The sequence below is a fragment of the Dermochelys coriacea genome, chromosome 26 (genome assembly GCF_009764565.3).
Source record: "Dermochelys coriacea isolate rDerCor1 chromosome 26, rDerCor1.pri.v4, whole genome shotgun sequence".
Lineage (NCBI taxonomy): Eukaryota > Metazoa > Chordata > Testudines > Dermochelyidae > Dermochelys > Dermochelys coriacea.
Window position 1 is genome coordinate 14,097,383 of NC_050093.1, and position 27,943 is coordinate 14,125,325.

General features: G+C 52.5%; 1 protein-coding gene across 9 annotated transcripts in view; it reads right to left on the reverse strand.

Moving 5' to 3' along the window:
- CAMK2B (calcium/calmodulin dependent protein kinase II beta) overlaps window positions 1–27,943 on the reverse strand; it is a 144,433-nt gene that overhangs the window by 19,721 nt on the left and 96,769 nt on the right. For 4 of the 9 annotated variants that reach the window (XM_038384713.2, XM_043502962.1, XM_038384714.2 and 1 more), the window contains 3 exons: window positions 22,884–22,924; window positions 22,394–22,465; window positions 7,231–7,275 (listed from right to left, as the gene is read on the reverse strand). In XM_038384713.2, coding sequence (XP_038240641.1) covers window positions 7,231–7,275; window positions 22,394–22,465; window positions 22,884–22,924 — 158 coding nt within the window. The remainder of the gene's footprint in view (window positions 1–7,230; window positions 7,276–22,393; window positions 22,466–22,883; window positions 22,925–27,943) is intronic. The other 5 variants (XM_038384710.1, XM_038384712.2, XM_038384715.2 and 2 more) reach the window with 3 other exon arrangements.

A 27,943-nucleotide genomic window follows, 5' to 3' on the forward strand; every position in this document is an offset into this window, starting at 1 on the left:
TCTGTCCGCTCCACAGACAAAGCCAGAGACACTTTCTCCTTTACCAGACACACAGCTTGGGATCATTCCCCTGGTCCCAGCACACAGGGCTGTTCCCAGACAACTGCTTGGAGACCGGGGTAGCTCCCGCCATAGGCAAGTCAATACCCCTGACAGACACAGGCACGTTTCCTTCACTCTCACAACTCTCCACCCAGCTAACAGGTAAGGTTCAGGGACACTCATCTTCCACTCTCCTGGCCAGACTAGACAAAGCCATCAGCTCACAAGGCTGCCTAGGCTCATCCAAACTTTCCTTACCAAGCACCTTGCCACTCCCAACAGATCCCCTGCCCTGCCTGTGTCTCCCTCAACTCAGCTGGGGTCTCAGCTCCCACTGTGCTCAGCGCTGCCCTTGCTGGCCCAGTGGGGGTAGGCAGCGAGCTCGCTGCTTTCCTCACTGCATCAGAGCCAGCGTGAGCCCCCAGCCCCCTCTCTAGTGTGCAAGAGGGCGGGAGCATCTCTCTGTCCCACCCAGCCCCAGGGGTCTGGTTACAGGCAGGCAGATATCCTGAGCCTAGCAGCTCCTCCCTGCTACCAGCCAGGTCATCTGCATTTTCACAGGTTTCAGAGTAACAGCCCTGTTAGTCTGTATTCGCAAAAAAGAAAAGGAGGACTTGTGGCACCTTAGAGACTAACAAATTTATTTGAGTATAAGCTTTCGTGAGCTACAGCTCACTTCATCGGATGCATTCGGTTTTCCACCGAATGCATCCGATGAAGTGAGCTGTAGCTCACGAAAGCTTATACTCAAATAAATCTGTTAGTCTCTAAGGTGCCACAAGTCCTCCTTTTCTTTTTGCATTTTCACTGACCAATTCCCTCTCCGCCGATTGGTTCCCTGGATTCATATTCAAACCCTCAGCAGGGCCTGGATCCTGTCCCAAAGAGACACAGTCCTCCCCAACAGGGTCTCACAGCTGATATCTTGGAGAACCCCAAAGACCAGCCAGCCCCACTCCTCCTGGGTCTGCACAGGGATCTGGGCCATAGGCAGGGTGAGGGGCTTCATCTCTGGGACCCTCACCCAGCTCACACAGCCCCCCAGCATCTGAGGCTGCACCACCCGGGGCCTGACAACAGTTCTCTCTGTCCTAGGATCTCGCCACCCCAAGAATGTCTCCCCATTGACCATCACCTTCCGCTCCCACTGGGGGTCCGAGGGGCCTGACCCCAGAAAACTCCACACAGACATATAGGTTGGAACCAGGAGTGGGAGCCTGTCCACCTCCCCACCCATCTGGCTGACAGAGTCTATGGCCTTGGGACCCAGCAAGGGAGCTAGATACTGGGGCTTTTCCGCAGGGTCCCCCTGGTTCAAATTGCCAGCCTGCTCAAAGGCAGTGAGGGGGGCGTCCACATCCCCCCGCCTCCTTAACCAGGGGCAGCAATTTAATCTTGAGGTTCCCTGCGGAGCTGGCACCCCCGGGGTCTGTCCCCGCTCACCCCTGGGAGGTCCCCTCTGCCTCTCCGCTCCACCATCGCCAGTTCATGCTGCTGCTGCTTCTGCAGCTCTTTCTTGGACCCTCGCTGTCTCTCACAGTCCTCTCGCTCTCTCGGACTCAGCTCCAATCCCGTCCGTCTCTGATCCCCAGATGGGGAACCCGATCGTGAAGACCCCCGTCTGGTCGGGGACAGGAGTCTTGGGGATGCCTGGCTACCACTCCAACTGCTCCCAGATCCTGCTATAGCCCCATCTGGGTCAGGAATCTGCTCCTCAGAGTGATCATCCTCCTCCAGCTGCACGATTAACCGTGCTTTGGTGAACTTTCCAATGCTCAACTCTCTCTTTTTGCACAGGGTTACAATGTCCTTCTTAAGGAGATGGTGACAGGCCCTCACTCCGCTCTTCCCAAGTTGTTGTGGACTCCCAGGCCTGTGTGCTCTCAGCACCCCACGGTTTCCAGGGAGACCTCTAGTGTGCCAGCCCTTCTCTAGGTCACCACCTTTTTGCCAGGGTCGAGCTGCAGACTCCTCCGCCCCGGGACCGCTTGCTGCAATCCCCAGGGGAACCCTGTTACTGCAAAAGTCCTTCTCTCTCCCAGGGCCAAGCCGCAGGTTCCTCTGCCCCGAGACTGCTCACCGCAGTCTCCAGGGGGACCCCATTACTGCACAGTCCTTCTCGCTAGTCACACACTCCCAGGGGTTAACTGCCCCCCAAAACTGCTCCTCTCTGAGCCTTCAGCATGCCTGGGCCTCGTCAATCCCCCTTCATTTTACTGCTCCCCAGTCACTTACTGCAGGAAGCGCCATCCACGGGGTGCAGTACATCCCACCTCTGCCACCAGTTGTCACTGAGTCCCCGGGAGATGCTCTGGAACTGCTCCCTACAAAGCCAGGCACGACTCTGGGGGAGCCTCCTTTCTGGAAGCAGCCTGTCTGCAGGACACACAGCTCACCCGGCTCCCCCCTTCCTGGGTCTGACCTCAGAGCATTCAGCATCCTCTGCCCCTCTGTGCGCTTCCCACAGCCAGTCCGCCCAGGCGGGCTCCTGGGGAAGCCAGAGGGTCCTGCCCCCCAACTCCGCAGTCAGATGTGACTCTCAGCCAGCCAGTAAAACAGAAGGTTTATTAGACGACAGGAACATGGTCTAACACAGAGCTTGTAGGTGCAGAGAACAGGACCCCTCAGCCGAGTCCATTCTGGGGGGCAGTGAGCCAGACAACCACGTCTGCACTTCACTCCATATCCCCAGCCAGCCCCAAAACTGAAACTCTCTCCAGCCCCTCCTCCTCTGGGCTTTGTCCATTTCCCGGGCCAGGAGGGCACTTGATTCCTTTGTTCTCCAACCCTTTAGCTCTCACCTTGCAGGGGGAAGGTCCAGGCCATCAGCTGCCAGGAAACAGGGTGTCGGCCATTCTCTGTGTCCAGACCCCTGCCCACACCTGCCCTCTAGAGCTCTGCAACGATCATACCCCCTTATCCCACCACCTAGATACTTAAGAACTGCATAGGGGAAACTGAGGCACCCCCACAATATTCAGAGGAAACATTAAGAACAGTCCCGCTTCATCACACCCCGCCCCCAGGCTCTACAGATCCAGGCACCCAACCCATGCTGGGGCCCTCAGAGCCACGTCTGTGACATTTTCTGCTGGGGCTTTTAGGAAGATATATCTTCCCCCAGTGGGGCCTTAATTCCCCCCTGGAGTGAACGGGAGTGGCCCAGAACAGCTGTGCCCACGATGGCAGCCAGGCACAATCTAGTCAGCTGAAGATCTGGCCCCAAGCCCCTCACCGTGGTATCGGGGCGAGGAGCTCTGCTTGCCCTGACGCTCCTGAATGAGGGGCACTGCTGCTAGCTAGCCCGGAGGGACTCAGGCATGGCTCACAGTAGCCAGGTCTTTCTTGAGGCTCCTACTCGTGCCACCTGCCTGCAGCCCTGCCCCTCTAGTGCTGTTGCGGCAGGGAAGGATGGGGAACGGTGCCAGGGACCCCTGGCAGTGCCAGGCAGGACTGCAGGGAGAAAAACTGCCCTTTGACTCTGGGCCGACAGCCCTCCCCTGAACCCTTCCTTGGGCACCCCCCCCCCCCAAGCTCCATCCACTGGTGCTCTGGATCAGGGTTCCATGCAGCCCAACCCTGCGCCCCACCTTCCCCACCATCAGCAGGGAGGCAGGAGCAGCGTGCGGCCAGGCTCTTCCCCCCCACAAGAGGCTCTTGGGAAGGAGGGCGGATTGCACAGCCCTCCAGAAATAAGGAAAAATGGGATCTGCCCTTTTCCAGATGCATTTATGTCAGGTGGCTGCATCCGGACTTGACTGGACAGCAAACGTTTCCCATCTCACTCCAGGCAGCTGTCGCTTGTGTTGGAAAATCCCCTGTCGTGTCCCGACCCCAGGAACAATCCCAGCTCTGGCAGGGGGGGTCCTGGGAAGATGTGACCTTAGCTGAGAGCCTGGAGGCCAGTCTCAGTCAGCACGGACAGGGAAGGAGAGGAATTGCCCCAGTTACGGCACCTTCTGGCTAGTTTAATGCATGGCCAGTCTCTTGGGTTAAGGGGAAGTAACAGCTTGAGTGAGGGGTTTTGCTGGGAGCCCCGTCTTGTCCTGGGCCCACTGAGGAGACCTGCTCTGAAAAGTTATAGGACACGAGAGCTTCACAGCCTGTGCAGATGGGTATCACGCCAGCCTGGGCTGTGAGCCACACGAACGAAGATGGGCAGGAAGTGCCCAGGCAAGGCCAAGACTTTGGCTTCGTGTCTAAAGGACAGGACCATCTGGCCACCAAAATACATCACCAAGCAGCGAAGGAGCCTGAATTCAAGCCAGCGACCAAGGCTCCAGAGCCATTACCAACGCTCTGAGCTAGCCAGTCCCTTCAGCGAGAAGAATGTGCAAAACCATGCAGCCAGCCCCGTGCCCCGGCGTGTCGGCTAGATGAGACCCATTAGATCGCCCGGTCTCCCGCAGAAGCCTTTGTAACAATGCTGCTCCGTATGGCCCACTATCCCTTTGTGGCCTCGCTATTCACACCACGTCTTCCATTGCTTGGTAGACAATCGCCAGCCCTCGGGCCACAATGTGGTTTGGGGCAATGGAGAACCAGACCCAAGTCCCGTCTATGCCCTGCCACCAGTTGCCTTCCCTTAGAGTGACTGAGAAGTAGCTAATTATTGGGCCGGTCTGCCAGACTTGCACCTTCTCCCCCCACCCTGCCCGCCAGAGTAAAATTTTAAAATCATCAAGCCACAGCTTGGCCAGGGAAAAGGCCCTTAAACCTTCCCCTGCCCCCTCAACTGGAACAGAGACGCCACCTTCCCTCTGAGCGACACCAGCTGCCAAGTTTGCTGTCCAGGGCAGAACAACCTGCATGGCAAGGCCGCCTGGTGCCACTTGGACAATGAGACAAAAAAGTCTCTGGAGACAATAGGCTAGGTTCTGCTCGCTTCACCTTCCCTTGTTCCAGAGTAGCAGCCGTGTTAGTCTGTATTCGCAAAAAGAACAGGAGGACTTGTGGCACCTTAGAGACTAACAAATTCATTTGAGCATAAGCTTTCATGAGCTACGGCTCACTTCATCAGAGCTCTCGAAAGCTTATGCTCAAATAAATTTGTTAGTCTCTAAGGTGCCACAATTCCTCCTTTTCTTCTTCCCTTGTTTGTTCACTTAAGCGGTGAGGAAAGCGGCTAAGAGGTTGCCTTTTTCTCCACCGAATTTCTGCAATGCACGAAGGGGAATAAAACTGGCTCTGTGCTCCTGATGGTTTCCGTGTGATGCAGAAAGCCCGTCTGCCTGGAGTCTCTGCGGCGACCGGCGACCGGGCCGGATTGTGACAGCACGAATCAGAGCAGAGTGAAGCTCAATGAACTAAGGGGGAGTGTGAGAATCCCCCCGGCTTTGCAGCCTTTTTTATCCGTCCCAGAGAACCAAACCAAGGGCACAGACCCGGCCGTTGCAGGGCACCTTTAAGAGACAAGCTCCTTAAAAAGCAACTCCTTACGGACGCTGGGTGACTGGTGTGTTTAGCCCAGATGCTGGGGCAGGGTCCAGGCCCGCTCCTTTTGTATTCCTCAGGTGGGGCAAAGGGAGGAGAGGAACTGCAATGCCCTACCTGTGGATGTACCGGTTCCTGGTGGGCACACACCTGCCAGGGCTGACCCCAGGTCCCTTGATACACGGCCCACGCTGGGGACATGCCGTCAGCTATGGCAGCATCCTGCTCTCCCGGCCATCGACACAAATTAGGAGTCGCTTCCCCAAAGTCAATGGGGCTGCGCTGGGGGCAGGTTGATGCCAGGGGAAGCAGCCTATGGCCCACGGGGTGTTCCCTGAAGCAGGCTACACAACACTCTCAGCTTGGGATCAGTCAAACCGCGGGGCACTGGCCCCACAGACCGGGGTAAGAGACCGATCAGGCTATTTACAAAAGCTGCCCGGGCAGGTGGAAAGTCCAGTCAAGGGGACACTGAGGCAGATACAGTGCTGAGGCAACGGATTAGCTCCTAAGGGCCTGATCCTGCACACCCTTCACCACAAATGCACTGCCCAGCGAGGCAGGAGGCTGCAGTGTCAGACAGCTGGGCCAAGTGAGCAGGAGGGGACAGAGGGCAGGGATTTGCAAACCTGTGACTCTGTCCCTTCTGCAGCCGAACCTACTCCCCGCCCGGCATTGCCTGTGCCCCCCGCCCCGGGGAGTGGGTATGGCCAGATGCGCCGAGGGAATGAGTCGGAAGTCGGGGATGTAAAGGAAAGATAAATCCCTGCAGCGGAGGATGGGTGAGGACGAGATGCAGGCTTGGCCAGAGGTGGGGGCTGTGTGAGAGCAATGGATGAACGTGGCATGGAGGGAGTTTGTCAGTCCTCAGCCAATCCCAGCTCTTGGGCTGTCTGCTCACTTTCCTCTCTGTGGCTGTGCTTGGAGCCAGCTCAGGATCTCTGCTCTCGGACTGGCTCTTCTGGGATCAGAGCAGAGGCTCCCCACCCCTCTCCCAACCCTGAGCAAGTGCCCCACTTCCAGCTGGCTGCCGGTTGGGCCAGCGAACCCACTGGATAGCCAGACTCCCCCAGACCCCGGTTCTGCGACTACAAACATGGCTCTAGGCCTGTTGCTGCAGGGTGAGGAGCACGCAGAGGGGCACGCCCAGCAATACACCATGCACCTCTCCTTCCGAGAGGCAGCCAGCACATGCTCCAAGCACGGACCTCAATGCTCCCATGGGGCTCCGAACCCCGAGCCACTAAGGCTGGAGCAGAATGGGAGGCAGAGCCCCCAGCTGGCATCTCCCCACTGACTTCAGGGGCGTTTGTGCCTGATTGGTAACAGTGCGGATGAGGAGGGGCGGCCCGGGGCGGGACGGGGGGTCATCTCTCGCTGTGAGCAGCAATTCCACAGACCTGGTGGGAGCAAACAGCAAAACTCCCACCGACTGCACAGTGGGCAAGGTTTTCCCCAAGCTCCCCAGCGTACATTCAGGGTCTACCCTCCAGCCTGCTCACCCACAGACCCCACTCCTCTGCAAGGAGGCTGATGCCCAGCGGAAGTGTCTGATGGGACGGCTTCTGTTCAGGGCCAATCTACTCCCCTGGACAGCTCCCTGGAGCGCACCCAACTCCTGTTCTCTTACACTCCAGAGAGAGACCGGTGCACACTAAGGAGGCTCGGTCCCCAGAAGGGAGAGCGCACAGCTGTGTCAGAACCTATCCAAGATCGCAACGGGGCCAAGGGCGAAGGAAAGACAGGCAGCAGTACCTTAATGCCGTCCACGGGGTTATGGATAACGGTGGTTTGAGGCTCCTACGGAAGAGAGACAGAGGAAGGAGAAGAGAGACAGAAAGGAAGGAAAAAACAACACAGTAGTTGTTGGAAGAGAGGGAAAGATGGATCAGAAAATGGTGACAAGAACGTGATGGGCGGGGGAGACGGGGGGGTGGACGGACCCAGAAGAGAGCAGGGAGGAGGTAGGATGGAGGGAGAAAAGCAAAAAGTAATTAGTTCAGCAAAAGGCAAATGATTAAAAAAACAGAGAGTGGCAGAGTAAACCAGGAAGAGAGAAACGGGGGCTGGATCTCCATGAATGAAACCGAATCATAGCCCAAGCCATGGCGAGGGCGGCGTGAGCATCTAGGTGAAGGGGGTGGGGAGGAAATGGAGAGCGTGAGGCTGAAATTGGATCAGAGCCCTCTGAGGCGGGGGGCATGGCAGGAAGGAGGCAGGGCTGCTTGGGACCTGTGCTGCCAGCACCCCGATACAGGCTGCCCCAGGGAGCCCTGCAAGTCCCCGTAAGCCCAAGAATGGTCTCAAGGGCAAGGCCAGCACCACTCCCAGGGAAGGGGCACCCTGCTCCATATGCCATCGGGAAGGCAGCTAGTTGCCCAAGCATGGAAGGAATGGCCCTTTCAATGCACCTGTCTCTGGGGAGCACTCTCAGCAATCATCAGCCAGCCCAGGTCTCAGCCCTGAAGGATCCTGGGTCCAGCCAGAGGGGAAGGGCCCTGCCGGCCCTCCAGCTGGGGGATTGTCTTTACTGCAGCCTTGTGTTCAGGATGTGCGGCCCTCACCTCTCTCGGCACCCAAGGGCTTGCAGGTCGGCGGCACAGAGCTCTTACCTTTGCCAGAACGTGGCGGGGTCTCGGGAACTTTACCATGCGCTTACCTGGGAGTAAAGGGCTGCCAGCAAAGTCCCCGTGTCTCATCAGCCACACAGCTGGACTCTCTCTGGCTCACATGTGGGTTCATATTGATGAAACAGGTATTGGAATGACCAGAGCACGGCTGCACCATTGAACGCTGGTGAGCTGCTGCCTGGCTTAATCTCACTCGTCATATGCCTGGTCCACCCTGTGGTGTAACACTTGAGTGGCTGCATCATGTGCCTCGGTGTGGGTGCGAATCGCCATGCAGGAGAGGGACATGACGGAGTGTGAAGAGCTGCTCTTCCACAGAAATGGTCATGCCCCTTTGGAAAGTGTTTGGGATGTACACGCTCCATGGACACCGGACAGGCTATGGGGGGGAAGGTTGTACAACTGGGAACTCCCCACTTCCGGATCATCAGCAAAAGAATTCAAGACCCATGAGGTTGTTCTGCTCATCCGTGAAGATGAGTCTTGCAAGCAGACTTCTCTCATCAGCTGCATTTGCAGCTCAGAGCATATGGCAGGAAGGGGCTAAGACCTAGTTCCTTTTGTTTGGGGTTAACTCCATGCTGCATGGACTCGGGGCAGGGGGCAAGATGTTTCTAGACAGACAGCAAGAGATCCCCAGGCTGGGTTTAGCCCTAAAGGTCAAATTGTGCTTGCTGATTATAGAAGCCTTGTGATGGGGTGTCCACCCCCACAGGGCAGAGCAGCTTGTTAGGCTGCACCCGGCGGACAGCCTGAAAAGCTAACTTATGATGAAGGGCAGGCTGAGCGGGTATAAAGCCAGCAAGCTGAGAACAGAAGAGGGCTGGCTGGGTAGGCTGGGAGAGGCTGAGAGCCGGGGCTTTGGCTGGCGGCTGGCTGGCTGAACGGAGCTGGAAATCCAGGCTGAGAGGGAGAAGCAGCAAGGGATCATAGAATCATAGAATATCAGGGTTGGAAGGGACCTCAGGAGATCATCTAGTCCAACCCCCTGCTCAAAGCAGGACCAATCCCCAACATGACGAATAACTTCAGATTGGGAAGAATAGAAAGATCTGTCTCTGAAGGACAGGGAACAGATGGGGATGGAAACACGAGTAAGGAAAAGGATCGACATCTTACGCTGATGCTGGGAGATGTTAATCCCTTGAAAACAGCAGAATGGATTAGGTGCAGTATCAGAGATCTAGGATGAGCTCAAAGCGGGCAAGGTGGCAATTTAGTAGGAGAACGGACACATGACGAACAGGGCGAGAAACCTCTTAAAACTAGAATTTTATGTGCAATAAAAGTCATTTGCCAGCTACCTAAGTTTATGACAGGAGCAAGAGGGTAACGTACAGGGTTCCACTAGGCATGGCTGAGGATGTAATTAAAAAGGGGATAAGTGAGGATCGAGTACTGATTAGCAGGAGACGGGGAGACCATGAGCCATCCACAGCTGTCTGAGTAACATTTAAAGCTGCAACGCTACCTGATAGGAACTTAACTCTGCTGGGTTAAACCATATACCCCGGCCCCTTTGCTGCCCGTCAGGGGAAAGCGAGGGGTGGTAAATGTGGAGAACACTCATCTGAGAACCGTGGGGGAAGAACACAACTACAATGCAGAAGCTGTAAACCCAGCGCAGCACACGAAGGGTGTGTGGCCGCAGAACAAACTAGAGAGAGACAGAAAATTAAAACGATCCATAGAACATCCAACACAGATGCTAACACAAAATATTCACATCAGAATTTGGAGGCAGAGGACAACGAGCTACTGGTACAACACCAAGCAGTTCAAGGCAGGGAAGATGATATAAGGCAAATAGATGAAGCTGCACTGCTTGCAGGCAAAGAGAAGTGGACAGCATTTATGACCAAAGTGATTAATTGCAGTTTACAGAACAGGGAAGAAGGTGACTGAAACATTAAAAATGACAACAAGAGCGACAGAAAAGTATTTGCATATTGGCAATCTCTCGATAGACCGCATGCATGCAATTTTAAATGAAGGTAATAATGTAGTTTAAACAACACAAGTTTTTTTTGTTGGAACACACACAGTTTAATAACACATGGCCGGGAATGAAAGAAAGCTAGATTTGAAACGGAACACAAACCTGATGAGATGTGTGGCCAAGAAACATGGTTACTGAGAAAACTCATGTTTAGGCTTTTGGGATATGATGCAATCAGATGTGACAGAGAAATTCCAAGAGGAGGAAGGTCTAAGTTATGTTGGTATCGATGTGCAGAACTTACATTTTGAGTACAATACTGTTGAGATTCCTCCGGAGAATTATAACACCTTCATACAAATCTATAACGTTTACAAGCCAGATAAAAAAACTAGATTATCTAAAATTGGAAGAAGGCCCATATATTATTTGTGGAGACCTTACTCGCCATAATGAATTATTGGGAAGCAGGAAAACTGACTATAATGGCAAAATGTCTGGAACAGTTTCACTGATATGCACAACCTGGTATTGCTCAATTCTGCAGGTTTCATTCGGTGGATGGAACTTTTTCATGTTTTGATCTGGGAATTGCAACATGCAATATGGCAAGGTAATGCAGCTGGGAAACTATGAAGAAGATGGAATGGGAAGTGATCACTTGCCTATGCTAATTACATATCAAGGCCAAGGTAATGTTGAAAACACTGAAGGAATTCCTACCTGGAGGCTTCGAAAAACAAATTGGGAACTCTGAGTATCTAAGTACCAATTGTGTAAGTGATAATCGAGAGGAATTTCATAATATAATAAAAGGATAATATAATAAAAGGAATGGTAGCAGAAGCCAATCTACCAATTACATATCTAATATGTAAGATACCGAATTGCCACAAACGCCGAAATTCAGTTCCCTGGTGGAATGAAGATTGTCAAGCAGCAGTTAAAGAAAGAAATACGGCATACAAACACGCCAAAAGTACAATGAATAGCAAGGACTTAATAAACTGTAAAAGATATAAAGTAGTGGCACAAAGAACTATTAAAAAGGCAAAGGTTTCAGAGTAGCAGCCGTGTTAGTCTGTATTCGCAAAAAGAAAAGGAGTACTTGTGGCACCTTAGAGACTAACAAATTTATTAGAGCATAAGCTTTCGTGAGCTACAGCTCACTTCACTGGACGCCCCATCATCATCTCAGGCATTGGCACCCTGACAGCAGGATTGTCTGGCTATGTAGACTCCCTCCTCAGGCCCTTCGTTACCAGCACTCCCAGCTATCTTCGAGACACCACCGATTTCCTGAGGAAACTACAGTCCATTGGTGATCTTCCTAAAAACACCATCCTAGCCACTATGGATGTAGAAGCCCTCTACACCAACATTCCACACAAAGATGGACTACAAGCCATCAGGAACAGTATCCCCGATACTGTCACGGCAAACCTGGTGGCTGAACTTTGTGACTTTGTCCTGACCCATAACTATTTCACATTTGGTGACAATGTATACCTTCAAATCAGCGGCACTGCGATGGGTACCCGCATGGCCCCACAGTATGCCAACATTTTTATGGCTGACTTAGAACAACGCTTCCTCAGCTCTCGTCCCCTAATGCCCCTACTCTACTTGCGCTACATTGATGACATCTTCATCATCTGGACCCATGGAAAAGAAGCTCTTGAGGAATTCCACCATGATTTCAACAATTTCCATCCCACCATCAACCTCAGCCTGGACCAGTCCACACAAGAGATCCACTTCCTGGACACTACGGTGCTAATAAGCGATGGTCACATAAACACCACCCTATATCGGAAACCTACTGACCGCTATTCCTACCTACATGCCTCTAGCTTTCATCCAGATCATACCACTCGATCCATTGTCTACAGCCAAGCGCTACGATATAACCGCATTTGCTCCAACCCCTCAGACAGAGACAAACACCTACAAGATCTCTATCATGCATTCCTACAACTACAATACCCACCTGCTGAAGTGAAGAAACAGATTGACAGAGCCAAAAGAGTACCCAGAAGTCACCTACTACAGGACAGGCCCAACAAAGAAAACAACAGAACGCCACTAGCCATCACCTTCAGCCCCCAACTAAAACCTCTCCAACGCATCATCAAGGATCTACAACCTATCCTGAAAGACGAGCCATCACTCTCACAGATCTTGGGAGACAGACCAGTCCTTGCTCACAGACAGGCCCCCAATCTGAAGCAAATACTCACCAGCAACCACACACCACACAACAGAACCACTAACCCAGGAACCTATCCTTGCAACAAAGCCCGTTGCCAACTCTGTCCACATATCTATTCAGGGGATACCATCATAGGGCCTAATCACATCAGCCACACTATCAGAGGCTCGTTCACCTGTGCATCTACCAATGTGATATATGCCATCATGTGCCAGCAATGCCCCTCTGCCATGTACATTGGCCAAACTGGACAGTCTCTACGTAAAAGAATGAATGGACACAAATCAGACGTCAAGAATTATAACATTCAAAAACCAGTTGGAGAACACTTCAATCTCTCTGGTCACTCGATCACAGACCTAAGAGTGGCTATACTTCAACAAAAAAGCTTCAAAAACAGACTCCAACGAGAGACTGCTGAATTGGAATTAATTTGCAAACTGGATACAATTAATTTAGGCTTGAATAGAGACTGGGAATGGATGAGTCATTACACAAAGTAAAACTATTTCCCCATGGTCTTTCTCCCTCCCACCCCACCCGCCACTGTTCCTCTGATATTCTTGTTAACTGCTGGAATTAGCCTACCTGCTTGTCACCATGAAAGGTTTTCCTCCTTCCCCCCCTGCTGTTGGTGATGGCTTATCTTAAGTGATCACTCTCCTTACAGTGTGTATGATAAACCCATTGTTTCATGTTCTCTGTGTGTGTATATAAATCTCTCCTCTGTTTTTTCCACCAAATGCATCCGATGAAGTGAGCTGTAGCTCACGAAAGCTTATGCTCTAATAAATTTGTTAGTCTCTAAGGTGCCACAAGTACTCCTTTTCTTTTTTTTAAAAAGGCAAAGAGAGATTTGGAGAAAGTATTATGGGAAAATGAACAAAGATTCCAAGGATTCAGAGAGAGATAAACCAGTTAAACAAATGAATGGGTTACAGAACAAAACCAGATTAGACCTGGACTTAGAGTAAATGATAAAGTTGAATGTTCTAACTCAGGAAAAAGGGGACATTTTAGCCAAAGGTTTCAGAGTAGCAGCCGTGTTAGTCTGTATTCGCAAAAAGAAAAGGAGTACTTGTGGCACCTTAGAGACTAACAAATGTATTTGAGCATAAGCTTTCATGAGCTACAGCTCACTTCATCGGATGCATTCAGAATGCATGAAAGCTTATGCTCAAATAAATTTGTTAGTCTCTAAGGTGCCACAAGTACTCCTTTTATTTTAGCCAAAGAGTTCCAAAAAGTTAGTAGTGATACAAAGCAAAGCAAAGAGTTTTGTGAACCAAAAAGAATGTTTGTTGGAGAAAACTGATATAAAGATGACACACTGAATGAAAATTTCATCATACTGGAACTCAAAAAAGCTAATAGACAAGAGTAAAAACACAGCCCTATATAAGATACCATATGTAATGCAATGCTTAAGCACCTACTGGAACGCAGCATAAGAGTTTCTTTGAAATTATACAATAATATCCGGGAAGAGGAATACTACCGGTGAATGGAAGCAAGCAGTAGTTATACTGATAGGAAAACCTGGCAAAATACACACGAGACCTGATGTGTGTCCATCTATTCTGCGTTTCAGAGTAGCAGCCGTGTTAGTCTGTATTCGCAAAAAGAAAAGGAGTACTTGTGGCACCTTAGAGACTAACAAATTTATTAGAGCATAAGCTTTCGTGAGCTACAGCTCACTTCACTGGACGCCCCATCATCATCTCAGGCATTGGCACCCTGACAGCAGGATTGTCTGGCTATGTAGACTCCCTCCTCAGGCCCTTCGTTACCAGCACTCCCAGCTATCTTCGAGACACCACCGATTTCCTGAGGAAACTACAGTCCATTGGTGATCTTCCTAAAAACACCATCCTAGCCACTATGGATGTAGAAGCCCTCTACACCAACATTCCACACAAAGATGGACTACAAGCCATCAGGAACAGTATCCCCGATACTGTCACGGCAAACCTGGTGGCTGAACTTTGTGACTTTGTCCTGACCCATAACTATTTCACATTTGGTGACAATGTATACCTTCAAATCAGCGGCACTGCGATGGGTACCCGCATGGCCCCACAGTATGCCAACATTTTTATGGCTGACTTAGAACAACGCTTCCTCAGCTCTCGTCCCCTAATGCCCCTACTCTACTTGCGCTACATTGATGACATCTTCATCATCTGGACCCATGGAAAAGAAGCTCTTGAGGAATTCCACCATGATTTCAACAATTTCCATCCCACCATCAACCTCAGCCTGGACCAGTCCACACAAGAGATCCACTTCCTGGACACTACGGTGCTAATAAGCGATGGTCACATAAACACCACCCTATATCGGAAACCTACTGACCGCTATTCCTACCTACATGCCTCTAGCTTTCATCCAGATCATACCACTCGATCCATTGTCTACAGCCAAGCGCTACGATATAACCGCATTTGCTCCAACCCCTCAGACAGAGACAAACACCTACAAGATCTCTATCATGCATTCCTACAACTACAATACCCACCTGCTGAAGTGAAGAAACAGATTGACAGAGCCAAAAGAGTACCCAGAAGTCACCTACTACAGGACAGGCCCAACAAAGAAAACAACAGAACGCCACTAGCCATCACCTTCAGCCCCCAACTAAAACCTCTCCAACGCATCATCAAGGATCTACAACCTATCCTGAAAGACGAGCCATCACTCTCACAGATCTTGGGAGACAGACCAGTCCTTGCTCACAGACAGGCCCCCAATCTGAAGCAAATACTCACCAGCAACCACACACCACACAACAGAACCACTAACCCAGGAACCTATCCTTGCAACAAAGCCCGTTGCCAACTCTGTCCACATATCTATTCAGGGGATACCATCATAGGGCCTAATCACATCAGCCACACTATCAGAGGCTCGTTCACCTGTGCATCTACCAATGTGATATATGCCATCATGTGCCAGCAATGCCCCTCTGCCATGTACATTGGCCAAACTGGACAGTCTCTACGTAAAAGAATGAATGGACACAAATCAGACGTCAAGAATTATAACATTCAAAAACCAGTTGGAGAACACTTCAATCTCTCTGGTCACTCGATCACAGACCTAAGAGTGGCTATACTTCAACAAAAAAGCTTCAAAAACAGACTCCAACGAGAGACTGCTGAATTGGAATTAATTTGCAAACTGGATACAATTAATTTAGGCTTGAATAGAGACTGGGAATGGATGAGTCATTACACAAAGTAAAACTATTTCCCCATGGTATTTCTCCCTCCCACCCCACCCCCCACTGTTCCTCTGATATTCTTGTTAACTGCTGGAATTAGCCTACCTGCTTGTCACCATGAAAGGTTTTCCTCCTTCCCCCCCTGCTGTTGGTGATGGCTTATCTTAAGTGATCACTCTCCTTACAGTGTGTATGATAAACCCATTGTTTCATGTTCTCTGTGTGTGTATATAAATCTCTCCTCTGTTTTTTCCACCAAATGCATCCGATGAAGTGAGCTGTAGCTCACGAAAGCTTATGCTCTAATAAATTTGTTAGTCTCTAAGGTGCCACAAGTACTCCTTTTCTTTTTTTAAAAAGGCAAAGAGAGATTTGGAGAAAGTATTATGGGAAAATGAACAAAGATTCCAAGGATTCAGAGAGAGATAAACCAGTTAAACAAATGAATGGGTTACAGAACAAAACCAGATTAGACCTGGACTTAGAGTAAATGATAAAGTTGAATGTTCTAACTCAGGAAAAAGGGGACATTTTAGCCAAAGGTTTCAGAGTAGCAGCCGTGTTAGTCTGTATTCGCAAAAAGAAAAGGAGTACTTGTGGCACCTTAGAGACTAACAAATGTATTTGAGCATAAGCTTTCATGAGCTACAGCTCACTTCATCGGATGCATTCAGAATGCATGAAAGCTTATGCTCAAATAAATTTGTTAGTCTCTAAGGTGCCACAAGTACTCCTTTTATTTTAGCCAAAGAGTTCCAAAAAGTTAGTAGTGATACAAAGCAAAGCAAAGAGTTTTGTGAACCAAAAAGAATGTTTGTTGGAGAAAACTGATATAAAGATGACACACTGAATGAAAATTTCATCATACTGGAACTCAAAAAAGCTAATAGACAAGAGTAAAAACACAGCCCTATATAAGATACCATATGTAATGCAATGCTTAAGCACCTACTGGAACGCAGCATAAGAGTTTCTTTGAAATTATACAATAATATCCGGGAAGAGGAATACTACCGGTGAATGGAAGCAAGCAGTAGTTATACTGATAGGAAAACCTGGCAAAATACACACGAGACCTGATGTGTGTCCATCTATTCTGCGTTTCAGAGTAGCAGCCGTGTTAGTCTGTATTCGCAAAAAGAAAAGGAGTACTTGTGGCACCTTAGAGACTAACAAATTTATTAGAGCATAAGCTTTCGTGAGTTACAGCTCACTTCATCGGATGCATTTGGTGGAAAAAACAGAGGAGAGATTTATATACACACACACGCACAGAGATTGTTTCATCTCTCCTCTGTTTTTTCCACCAAATGCATCCGATGAAGTGAGCTGTAACTCACGAAAGCTTATGCTCTAATAAATTTGTTAGTCTCTAAGGTGCCACAAGTACTCCTTTTCTTTTTGCATCTATTCTGCAAAATTACAGAAAGAAGGATAAATGAGAGTTTAGTAGCCTGCTTGGGAAAAAAAACAAAATTACACACTATGTACAGAGCCGTCTCAGGAAAGGAAAGGAAAGGAAAGGAAAGGAAAGGAAAGGAAAGGGGTTTGCAAATTGCATCCGATGAAGTGAGCTGTAGCTCACGAAAGCTTATGCTCAAATAAATTTGTTAGTCTCTAAGGTGCCACAAGTCCTCCTTTTCTTTTTTGCGAATACAGACTAACACGGCTGCTACTCTAAAATAAGGAAAGGAAGATGCACAGCTGATCAGACTGTAAGATTAAAAGCAGAAATACAAAACCCCAGGAGGAACAGAGCGTTTCTGACAGCTGTCTTCTTGGACACCGAGAAAGCATGACATGCAGCGGAAGGAAGGCTTGCTGTAGAAACTACCCACGACTGGAATAAGAGGAAGAAGGTTCCAATGGGTAAGAGAACCATAAAAGTAAAGGTGGGGGCAGCTTTGTCAAACATTTATAAACGTACTAATGGCTCTCCCCTGGGGGGTTTTTGCAGCTCAACCCCGTTTAACTTTATGATTAATGATCCCCTGGGGAGTATACGGGCAGGAATAGTTATTACCCAATTTGCGGATGACTGTGCTATATAGACCCAACATAGAAGGCTTCCAATAGCTGTGGAGAGAGCCAATGAGATGCTCAGGGTGGGGGTGGGGGGTCAGAATGGGAGATATGTGGGGATTTAAGTTCTCACTCGCTAAAGCTAAGGGAACGACCGTCACAAAGATGAAGGTTGGGGAGGAACGGAGCTTCTCTCTCTCTCTCTAGATAGGGCCCTTCGTTTTCAGTTTTTATTTTATTTAATTTTCCCCAGGAATTTACACGGTTTATTACAACAACAAAAACAGGCAAAAATCTGTGCAAAAAGAAAAAAACTATTGATATTTTTTCTGGGTAAATATTGGGGTTTATTTTGGTGGATGGAAAGACGGGGCAGTGGTGGGGAATATTCAGTAGATTAATGCTTTGAATTCCATTCATCAACGTGGTTTGCTGCAGAACTAAAACAGAACTCAAAACACAGTGCCACCTCCAAGTTTCAGAAAACAATAGATCTCATGCAATGTGTTGTAGTTTCCTAATAAAACACGTTATTTTTTTTATATATTTGAGAGATACAAAAGTAGGGTGAACATCAGAAAAAATGGAATAATACTTTTTATAATAATACTACCACAGGATTTTTTCAGTAAAAATCGGTTTAAACTGAAAACAAAGGGGCTTATCTGTATAGAAAAAATACAGGTAGCTCAACATTTGACATTCTTAGGAGCTATGTTCAACAGCAAACTCATTTGAAAGGGTCATCTAGGTAATATCAAGATTAAATGTAAAGCTAGGATGAATCTGCTTAAAAGAATTGCTGGGGTATGACAAGGGAACGCTTGGGGTATGACAAGCCTTTAATTCCACTTCTAACTCAACACCCGAACAATCAGAGCCGAGCCGAGCCCAAGCTCTGCGAATCGCATGTGGGGCGAGTATCACAATTCCATTGTGCGTGCTGCAGGTTGCAACCGGAGAAATGCCTATAAATGGAAGGATGAAATTGTTAGATTTCACCTTTTGGGCGAAGGTTAACGGAAACAGAGAAGATCAAAGTACTAAACGAATAGACAAGGACTGCTGGGAATTAAGTCACAAACTCCCAGGGTCAAAAGGTGGGTAAAAGACTTGGGTGAAAAGGAAGGTCTGGAAGAAATTAAAATCTTTAGTCCTGGGAAATCCACTTACAGCTGGACAGATGGCTCTCCACTTCTGGAGCTGGAATTATAAGAACATAAGGAGGAGCAGGGCTATCAAATATGCCGACTACGATTTATGAGTTTACGCATAGCAAATGCGGTCAGCTTTGCTAAATCGATACTGTCATTCTAGAGATGATAGCATAGGCAGAGTGCGAATGGCCTTTGTATCCCTGAATTTGGAATTAAGAATTTGGAATTAGCCAATTTGGCGGCTGTTTGATGGCCAAATTGATGGATGTACTGTTGGCTATGGCCGTTGTCCTACCTGACTCTTTACTCGGTGTAATGGCAATTAGAAAGAAAGCCTTGGAAAGTAGGAATGACCTATTCAATGAAATATTATTCTTAACTAGGGAGATAACACGATTGGGTGTATCTATATACTAACAGTGTGGATTCCGGGGTGCGTCAGGACACTGGGCAATGAAATGGCAGATAAAGCTGCAAAAACTGCCTTACAAATTGAGGAGGTTGAGTAAACAGGGACTTCAAAAGTTTGGTTAAGAGAGAACTTGCAAAGGAATGGGAAGAGCTAGGGTCCCAAGAGAAAAAACGGATAATGGTTCCATGAACTATGTCCTCAACTTGAGGATAATGGTCTATTAATAGCTGCGATAGCACTCTGACTATAAAAAGAAAAGGAGTACTTATGGCACCTTAGAGACTAACAAATTTATTTGAGCATAAGCTAAATTTGTTAGTCTCTAAGGTGCCACAAGTACTCCTTTTCTTTTTGCGAATACAGACTAACACAGCTGCTACTCTGACTATAGTTACTTCTGTTTTTCGAAGATCTTGCTGTGACTCGAATGATCATTTATATTTATGAAACAAGCACAAAGATGTGCTGTGTGACACGCACAAAAGTTTAAGACCCAGCTGAGCAGCTGCTAATGCAGGGGGGGATGACACAGACAGAAAGAGTCATTCTCAAGAACCAAGAGGCTGCAAGGTGAAAGACGATCATCGGAAAGGACTGGTGACAGCACCAGGAAAGTGGGGCAGCCTTAAAAGAGAATCACTTCACTTTTCAAAGGATACTGGGCTGGGGCGAGGATATAGGACTTTGCTGGTGTGAGAACTGCTGCTGCAGCATAAAACAAGAGGAGAAGAAAAAAAAGGTTCAGAAGAGGGGGTTGGACTAGATGACCTCCTGAGGTTGCTTCCAACCCTGATATTCTATGATTCTGTGAAGAGGGCTGCAGGGAACGTAATCTGGAGTTTGGGCAGGCAAGCCCAGAGGAGGGGGCTGGAAAATGGAGAAGGGGAGTAGAAAAGGGTCCAGGGAAATAGCAACAGGATCTGGGATCAAGTAGATGGTAGTTGCTAGACTTAGAGTCCCTGGGCTCGAAGCTGGAGTAGTGGGGAGCCCGGGTTCCCCTACCAGCTGCTGGGGAAGTGGCAGAGGAGCTGGCCCTGGAGCAGGCACGCAGACAACTGACCCAGTGGGACTTTGATACCTTCAAGGGTAGGACTGTTAATGACCTGGCTGGAGGGCTGAGTCACAAAACGAGAGCACCGCAAGTCCAGGAGAGCGAGGGAGGGTGCGGTCGGAAAGGAGTCATGACCTGAAAAGTACTAATCCCCAGACGCGGCCACCAAGAGGCGCCCCAGCGGCGACTAAACCCTGTCACAAGCCTATATCACCTTCTGGACCCTACGCCTGTAACTCGTGTGTGGATCTACGTTCGCTGGCTTTGCCCTTGTACATAACTCTCTCATTTCCTTTTCCTAGCTAATCCGACTTCAGGATTGGCTACAAGCATCTGTGGTGGGAGATCTAAGGTGCAACTGACCTGGGGCAAGGGACTGGGGCTGGGGGTAACCTGAATATTGCTGTGATTCTTGGTGGAAGGAAGGGTCCGTCTATCACAGAGATTCACTCACCCGGGTGGCGAGACAGACCAGCGTACCCCAGGGGACTGGCTGTTATAGCACTGGAGGGGTTTGCACTGAGCGTGGTTGGTTGGTGAAATCTAAGCGTAGAACTCATCGCCCAGTCGGGGTTTGTGCCTTGGTATTTAACAGTCTGCCCTGTGTTTGGTATCACGCTCTTGCATCACTGCTGGGAGCTTTACACTAGCATGACTGTAAACTCGAGTGTAGATGTGCCATGAAGGGTTAGCCCTTAAACGTGACTGGGAACAGATGGGTGTGTCCTGTCCACATTAGAATTTCAAGGCATGTTAGTGGACATGTGTTAGAACGTGATCTGTGCTGGGGTACCAATGAAAACGATTCCAGGGCTGGACAGAGCAGGGCCACGGACGATCCTCCAGCAACAGGATGTCCTGGAGAAACAGGCCACTCCATGGGAAGGCCTAAACACAAAGGCCTGCATATTGCACTCACTTATAAGAGACTTTGCTCCCTAAAGGTTTCTGCCAAGAATACAAAACCTAGGAGCCCGAGCCTCCAGCGCTTTGCTCCTTGGGCAGATGCCAAGCTAGGTGTAAGGTGCTACCAAAGCAGACTGGGCATCTTTATATCCACTTGGCGCTGGTCTAAATGACCGCACGAGGGAGAGCCAGGCCCTCGGCCCTCACTGCAGCCCTGTTCAGTCTCTGAGGCCTGTCCCCGGGATCCTGTACTGCACAGCTTGCTACGGCCTCTCTCTGCTTCATTTACAGCTTCGTGGAGCCCAGAAGGACCTCCTGCTCTGGCCTGTCCGTGACTCCCAGCCCCAGAGGGAGCAGCTGGCAGCAGATCAGGGCTCCGGGTAGCCCTACGGAGCCAGGACAGTGCGCAGGCTGCTGGATGCTGTGTCAGCCTTGCCTTCCCGGCTCGGTCTCATCTCAAGCGATTGCCAGCGGTGGCATCTCCCCCGCCCCCCCATTCTGCCCCCTTGGCACTAGCCCCGGGGTGGCAGCTAGGGCCCTGCGCTGAGCGGGGAAGTGCATGGACCTGGGTAGAAGTGAACGCAGCTCACCCTGCTGCTCCTCACCTGGGCTACGGGAAGCTGCGGTCGGCCTAGAGCAGCTCCTGGGACGCTCGCTGCCCCGGACCGAGGCCTGGCACCCTTCTCCCCAGACCCGTCCCACCATCCCTGGGGCTGGGCACAGTGCTGGGCTCCATACATTTACCAAGGCCAGGCTGCTGTCTGCCCATAGTCCTTGGGGCCAGCTGCCCGCGGACAGTTCTCGACTGTGACTCTGGTCCCCCGCGGGGTCTGCTCTGGGGCTGGCACTCGTGGCACAGTCGAGCCAGGCATGGGGGCGGAAGGCCGGGCGCACATCAGGTGCCCAGCCGGGTGGGGTAGGCCCTGGCACCTGCCAATGGATGGGCTAGTGATGCAGAGGGGCAGGAAGCCCCCTCTGTTGTTTGTGAGCAGGAACACGCAGCCCTCCCCATCCGACCGGATTGCCGCAGTCACGTGGCAGGTCCCCAGCTCGGGAAGGGCAGCGTGGAAAGAAGTGGGTCTGTGCCCAAGGAGGCGTTCGGAGCAGGGCTGGTCCCGGAGCCAGCCAATTCAGCCCCACTTGCCTGCACACTGACCCTGCCCCATCCGGACGGTGTGCTCAGCACCCTCTGAGCGCATGCGGGCAGCTGGTTCCGCATACAGACAGTAGCCGGTGGACATGGCCCAGAGCCGTGCGTAGCAGCGCCCGCTCCCGGCCATGCAGAGCCCACGTCCAGCGCAGGAGGCTTTGGGGGGCACACGAGCAGGGAAAGCAGAGGGGGAGCAGGACAGATCGAGAGCCATACCAGTGCAGCTGGCGGGAGGGTTCCTTTCGGGCTGGTGACCCCGGCACTACCTTTGCTGCTGTTTGTCTGGGGCTGCAAAGGAGAAACACACCCTGAGAGACAGGTCTGAGCTTCCCATGGCCCACGGTCCCCCAGACCTTCCCAACCCTTTGGGGCATGCAGGGATCCCCTGCATTTTGTGGCCAGCCCGAGGTGGACATGAACAGGAAAGCCAAGTGTCTAGCGTGGATCCAGGGCTCCAGAGAAGGCCCAGATGTGGGTGGGACACAGGGAACTGGGGAATTGTCTATAGGAAAGCCCTCCTGGCCTGGGAGAGACCCCAGAGGTTCGAGTCGTGGCTCCGGGCCAGCGAGCGGCGGGCCCCAGTTGTGAGCGGCGGGCCCCAGCTCGCCACGGCGCTGGTCTGACAGGAGCCTGCACCGACAGAATCATTTCCCACCAGCCTCGGGATCTAAAACCGATCTCCCCGCAGCCCCGGCGCGCTGCTCACCTTGCCAACATCGACCTTCTTGTTCAGTAAGCTCTTAGCTGCTGCATGGGGAGGGAAAGGACAGGGTTAGTGGCGGTTCCCCCCTCGCCATCACCCGCAGTGCTGCCTGCCCTTGAGGGGCGGAGAGAGGCCCCTTCAAACCCGAACCCTGATGGGTTACGCCCGAACACAGAAGGGGAGTGCCACCCCTTCCCCCAGACTTGCAGCCTCCTGCACCTGGGGAGCCCCCACCTTCGCCGCCTGGCTCGGGCGGAATACGAGATGGAGACCCGGCAAAGGTTGCGGCGGCTGTGGCAGCCGGCCCAGTTGGCGGCTGTTCTGTTTGTGCGAGGGCAGCGTGCCCTCGGTTTCCCAGCTCCGCGGAGCTGCCCCGGGCATGCCCAAGTTCGGCCAGAGCCCACGCAAGCAGAGCCGGGGGAAGGCTTTCCAGGGACAGTGCTCAGCTCTGTCAATGATGCCCCACCCCGGTCGCCCCAGAGAAACCCTCCAAACTTTCCGGAGTGGGATTGCCGTAGGACAGCCCTGGGGTCTCTGCTCTCTTCCCCCTGGACCCTGTCGTGACCACCGGCCAGCAGGCTCTGCTAGAAACCCACTGACTCAGAACGTCTCCACCCAGCTGGACCCTTCACTAGCCCCTTCCCTGATTCCTACACGCAGGCACTGGGCAGAGGGCACCAGCTGCCCCGCCGCGTGATCTCACGCTGTTCGTCCTCTGCCCCAGTCTGAGCTACCCTCACCCCCAGGGCCCTTCTCCCTTTCTCTAACACCAGCCAGGCTCAGCGCTTCTCCGCCTCACCGCCAGTGAGCTGATAGCCGCGTGGGCCTTCCTCTGCCCCGACCCTTCCCACGCAGGATCACGCCCTCCGAGAGCCAGCCCCCAGCCACCGACTGCCCCTCCGGTCGGGAGCTGCCCAGCCACACACCACTGGGCAGCATGGCACCGAGGCATGCTCAGAACTTGGCACAATCCCGTTTCGCCCGTTCAGAACGCTTCCCCCCCCCCACCGATCTCACCATGCCCCCTCCAGGCAGGCCAGGGGGTGGGGGTGGGTCAGCCTGCGCTCCTAGAGGGGCACGTGGAGACACAGGGGTTAAGGTACTTCCCCAAGGTCAAACCTGCGCTGGGACTAGAACTCAGGGATGACGCCCAACCCCTGCTCTAACCGCTACCCCGCACTGCCTGGGCTCCCAATCCCCTGAGTGTCACAGCCTTGGCATCCATGGCCCTCCCCAGCTGGGGCCCAAACTGCAGATGCTCGCTCTCCAGGGAGCAACCCTTGGCCCCGCTGTGCTCTGCCTCCGGTCTTCACTGCCCTGCCCAGCCCTCCTGCCCTGGGGTCTCCAGCATGCTAGGCTCTGCTTCCTCGCAGTTCCCCCCCCCCACCTTTGCTTTTGTGTTTTCTTTACTCCTTGGGTCCGAATCTGCATTCAGAATAGCCAACAACTGTCCCGTGTCAGCAACATTGCAGCCCTGGCTGAGACACCAGGCATTGGCAGAGATGTGGGAACCCAGGGCTGAATATGCCAGGGGTTGTGAGTCAGGAGTGAGGGGCACTGGCAGAGCTGGGGGGAGCCCAGGGCTGGGGTAGCAGGGGCTGTGGGTTGGGAGTGAGGGGCACTGGCAGAGCTGGGGGGAGCCCAGGGCTGGGGTAGCAGGGGCTGTGGGTCGGGAGTGAGGGGCACTGGCAGAGCTGGGGGGAGCCTAGGGCTGGGGTAGCAGGGGCTGTGGATTGGGAGTGAGGGGCACTGGCAGAGCTGGGGGGAGCCTAGGGCTGGGGTAGCAGGGGCTGTGGGTCAGGAGTGAGGGGCACCGGCAGAGCTGGGGTAGCAGGGGCTGTGGGTCAGGAGTGAGGGGCACTGGCAGAGCTGGGGTAGCAGGGGCTGTGGGTCAGGAGTGAGGGGCACTGGCAGAGCTGGGGGGAGCCCAGGCCTGGGGTAGCAGGGGCTGCGGGTCGGGAGTGAGGGGCACTGGCAGAGCTGGGGGGAGCCCAGGCCTGGAGTAGCAGGGGCTGCGGGTCGGGAGTGAGGGGCACTGGCAGAGCTGGGGGGAGCCCAGGGCTAGGGTAGCAAGGGCTGCGGGTCGGGAGTGAGGGGCACTGGCAGAGCTGGGGGGAGCCCAGGGCTGGGATGGCAGGGGGCTGTAGGCTGGGATTGATGGGCACCGGCATAGCCAGGGGCAGGGGGCAGAGACTGGGATAAAAGGGGGCTGTGGGTCGGAGTGCAGGACGCTGGCAGAGCTGCGTGTGGGGACGGATTGCACACTGCCTGCCTCTATCTGCCGGCTTTTAACCGGTGCCGTTTGTCGCTCATCCGCAGACAGAAACCCTCTCTGAACGCTACCCGACTAACGGCGCTCGCCCTACGGCCCGGGGACTAGGTGGAACGCAGGGAGTGCCGCCACGGGCGGTCCCAGGGGGCTCCTCCGCCACCCGGCCCACTGCCCCACGGCCACCTCTGCCTCCCGTCCCCCAGCCAGCTCTGAGGGGAGAACCCGGGGAAAAGTTTGCTTACCTGACAGAAATGTACAGAAGAGGAAAGCGAGAGAGACAGGCAGGCGAGAGGAGAAGGAGGGAGTGGAGGGCAGAGAGAGAAGAGAACAAAAAGAGGTGTTGATTCAGGCAGAGAGCAAAGTTTCCGGGGACTCCAAGAGGGAAGTTACCACTCACACCTGGCCTGAGCACAGTCACACTGATAGGGGTGCGGGGGGGGGGGTGCGGGGAGCGAGGATAGTAGCCTTTTAAAATGCCATAGCAGTCAGAAAAGCGACAAGGCAGAACGAGACAGCTCTCCGCTCCCTGGATCGTGTCTCTCGGTGTCACTGAAGCCAAATTCTTTGTCATTCAAGCACATTGGCCATATTCCTCCCCAATGCCCCCTAATGTTGCCGCCTCCCCCGCCCCCCGATCTGGGGTTGAAGTGACCCTTGCTAGCGTCTGGGGTTCTCTTTGCCTTTGCCCCATGCAGCCAATTTCCAAACAGCTGGACGTGCCCCCGACAGATCTAGCCTGGGTTGGCTTCCTGTCACTCTGCTGAGCCCAGGGTGCATGGGAGGTCCACGGGGAAGCATTTACGGTAAGGGCGGCCGTAACTACTACAGCCCTTCACGCTGCTGGCGCATCTGTAACAATGCTGGTTACTGGGCGGCTTTCCAAGGGATGCGGTCGACGCTCCAGCGCTTAGAGTCATTAGGGACGGGATAGCCCCCGGGGAAAGATCCGCCATGGTGCAGCCAGGAGGTACCGGGATAAACACAGGGTGACATTCGCTGGCCTGTGCCATGCAGATGAGCCTGGATGATCGTAATGGTCCTTTCTGGCCTTAACCAAGCCGAGCTCCTTCGGCCCTGGCAATAGAGGCTGCAATCAAAAGGTAGCTGGTAGCTTTACCGGTAACCGGGAAGCAGAGCAGAACCCAGCTTGCGTTTCCATGGCTTCCTTGTATCCGATGAAGTGAGCTGTAGCTCACGAAAGCTTATGCTCAAATAAAAATTTGTTAGTCTCTAAGGTGCCACAAGTCCTCCTTTTCTTCATGGCTTCCTTGGTTCTGCAGCACAGATCCTGCGAGCAACCGCGTGTCACTGGGCTGCACCCAGCCACGGAGGGCACCCAGCCAGCAAATCCAACTGGCTGTGACTCAGAAGGGAGCTGTTTTGGTGTCTTTGATAAAATGCCCCGTGCAAATACCTACACAATGCTGAAAAGGCTACAAGCTTGGCCTGTAGTCACTGTGACGAAGCAGGACTGTTCTTAATGTTTCCTCTGAATATTGTGGGGGTGCCTCAGTTTCCCCTATGCAGTTCTTAAGTATCTAGGGGGTGAGATAAGGGTGGATGATCGTTGCAGAGCCCTAGAGGGCAGGTGTGTGCAGGGGTCTGGACACAGAGAAGGGCCGACACCCTGTTTCCTGGCAGCTGATGGCCTGGCCCTTCCCCCCTGCAAGGTGAGAGCTAAAGGGGTTGGAGAACGAAGGAATCAGGTGCCCTCCTGGCCTGGGAAAGGGACAAAGCCCAGAGGAGGGGGGCTGGAGAGAGTTTCAGTTTGGGGCTGGCTGGGGACGAGGAGTAAAGTGCAGATGGGGTTGTCTGGCTCACTGCCCCCCAGAATGGACCCAGCTGAGGGGTCCTGTTCTCTGCACCTACAAGCTCTGTGTTAGATCATGTTCCTGTCGTCTAATAAACCTTCTGTTTTACTGGCTGGCTGAGAGTCACGTCTGACTGCGGAGTTGGGGGGCAGGACCCTCTGGCTTCCCCAGGATCCCGCCTGGGCGGACTGGCTGTGGGAAGCGCATGGAGGGGCAGAGGATGCTGGATGCTCTGGGGTCAGACCCAGGAAGGTGGAATCTGTATGTCCTGCAGACAGTCTGCTCCCAGAGAGGAGGCTCCCCCAGAGTCGTGCCTGGCTTCGTAGGGAGCAGGTCCAGAGCATCTCCCGGGGACTCCGTGACAGTCACGCTCTATGCGATGGTCTGTCTGGAGTAGCCCCAAGATCGGACGACGAGTTACTCCATTATTAGAAAGCGTCTCGTGGACTTGGGACATCTGTGCATTGCATGTGGGGGCACAGGTCCCAGCTCTGGCTTGGGCAAAGCGTTCCTCGCATCTGGAGGGTGAAACGGTCGGTTCTGCTGCAAGCCAGCCCCCGTCTGCTGGGCCTGACAACACAGCGAGCTTCATACTTTCCAGCTGTGCTATTAAAGAGGGTCAATATCCCTCGCCGAGGGAGGAAGAGGGGCGGAGAAGTGACTCGCCCAAGCTCACCCAGCAAGTCAATGCCAGAGCTGTTAACTGAACCCAGGAGTCCTGGCCCCCAGTCGATTGGCCTATCCCCTGGGTCACCCTGCCTCCCCAGAGCAAAACCACCAAGCACATCCCCTGCCTCGTAAACCGTTGCTCTTCCACATGACACAGAAGAGCAGCTCTTCCAGGGCTGGCCCATCCCCAGGGAGCTTCACCACGCAGAACCTTGCAAATCGGGAAGAGAGGCTGCCTTCACCCCTTTCAGCAGAGCCCTGCCTACCATGGCAGCACCCAGACAGACGGTACCAGTAAGGTCCGGCAATCC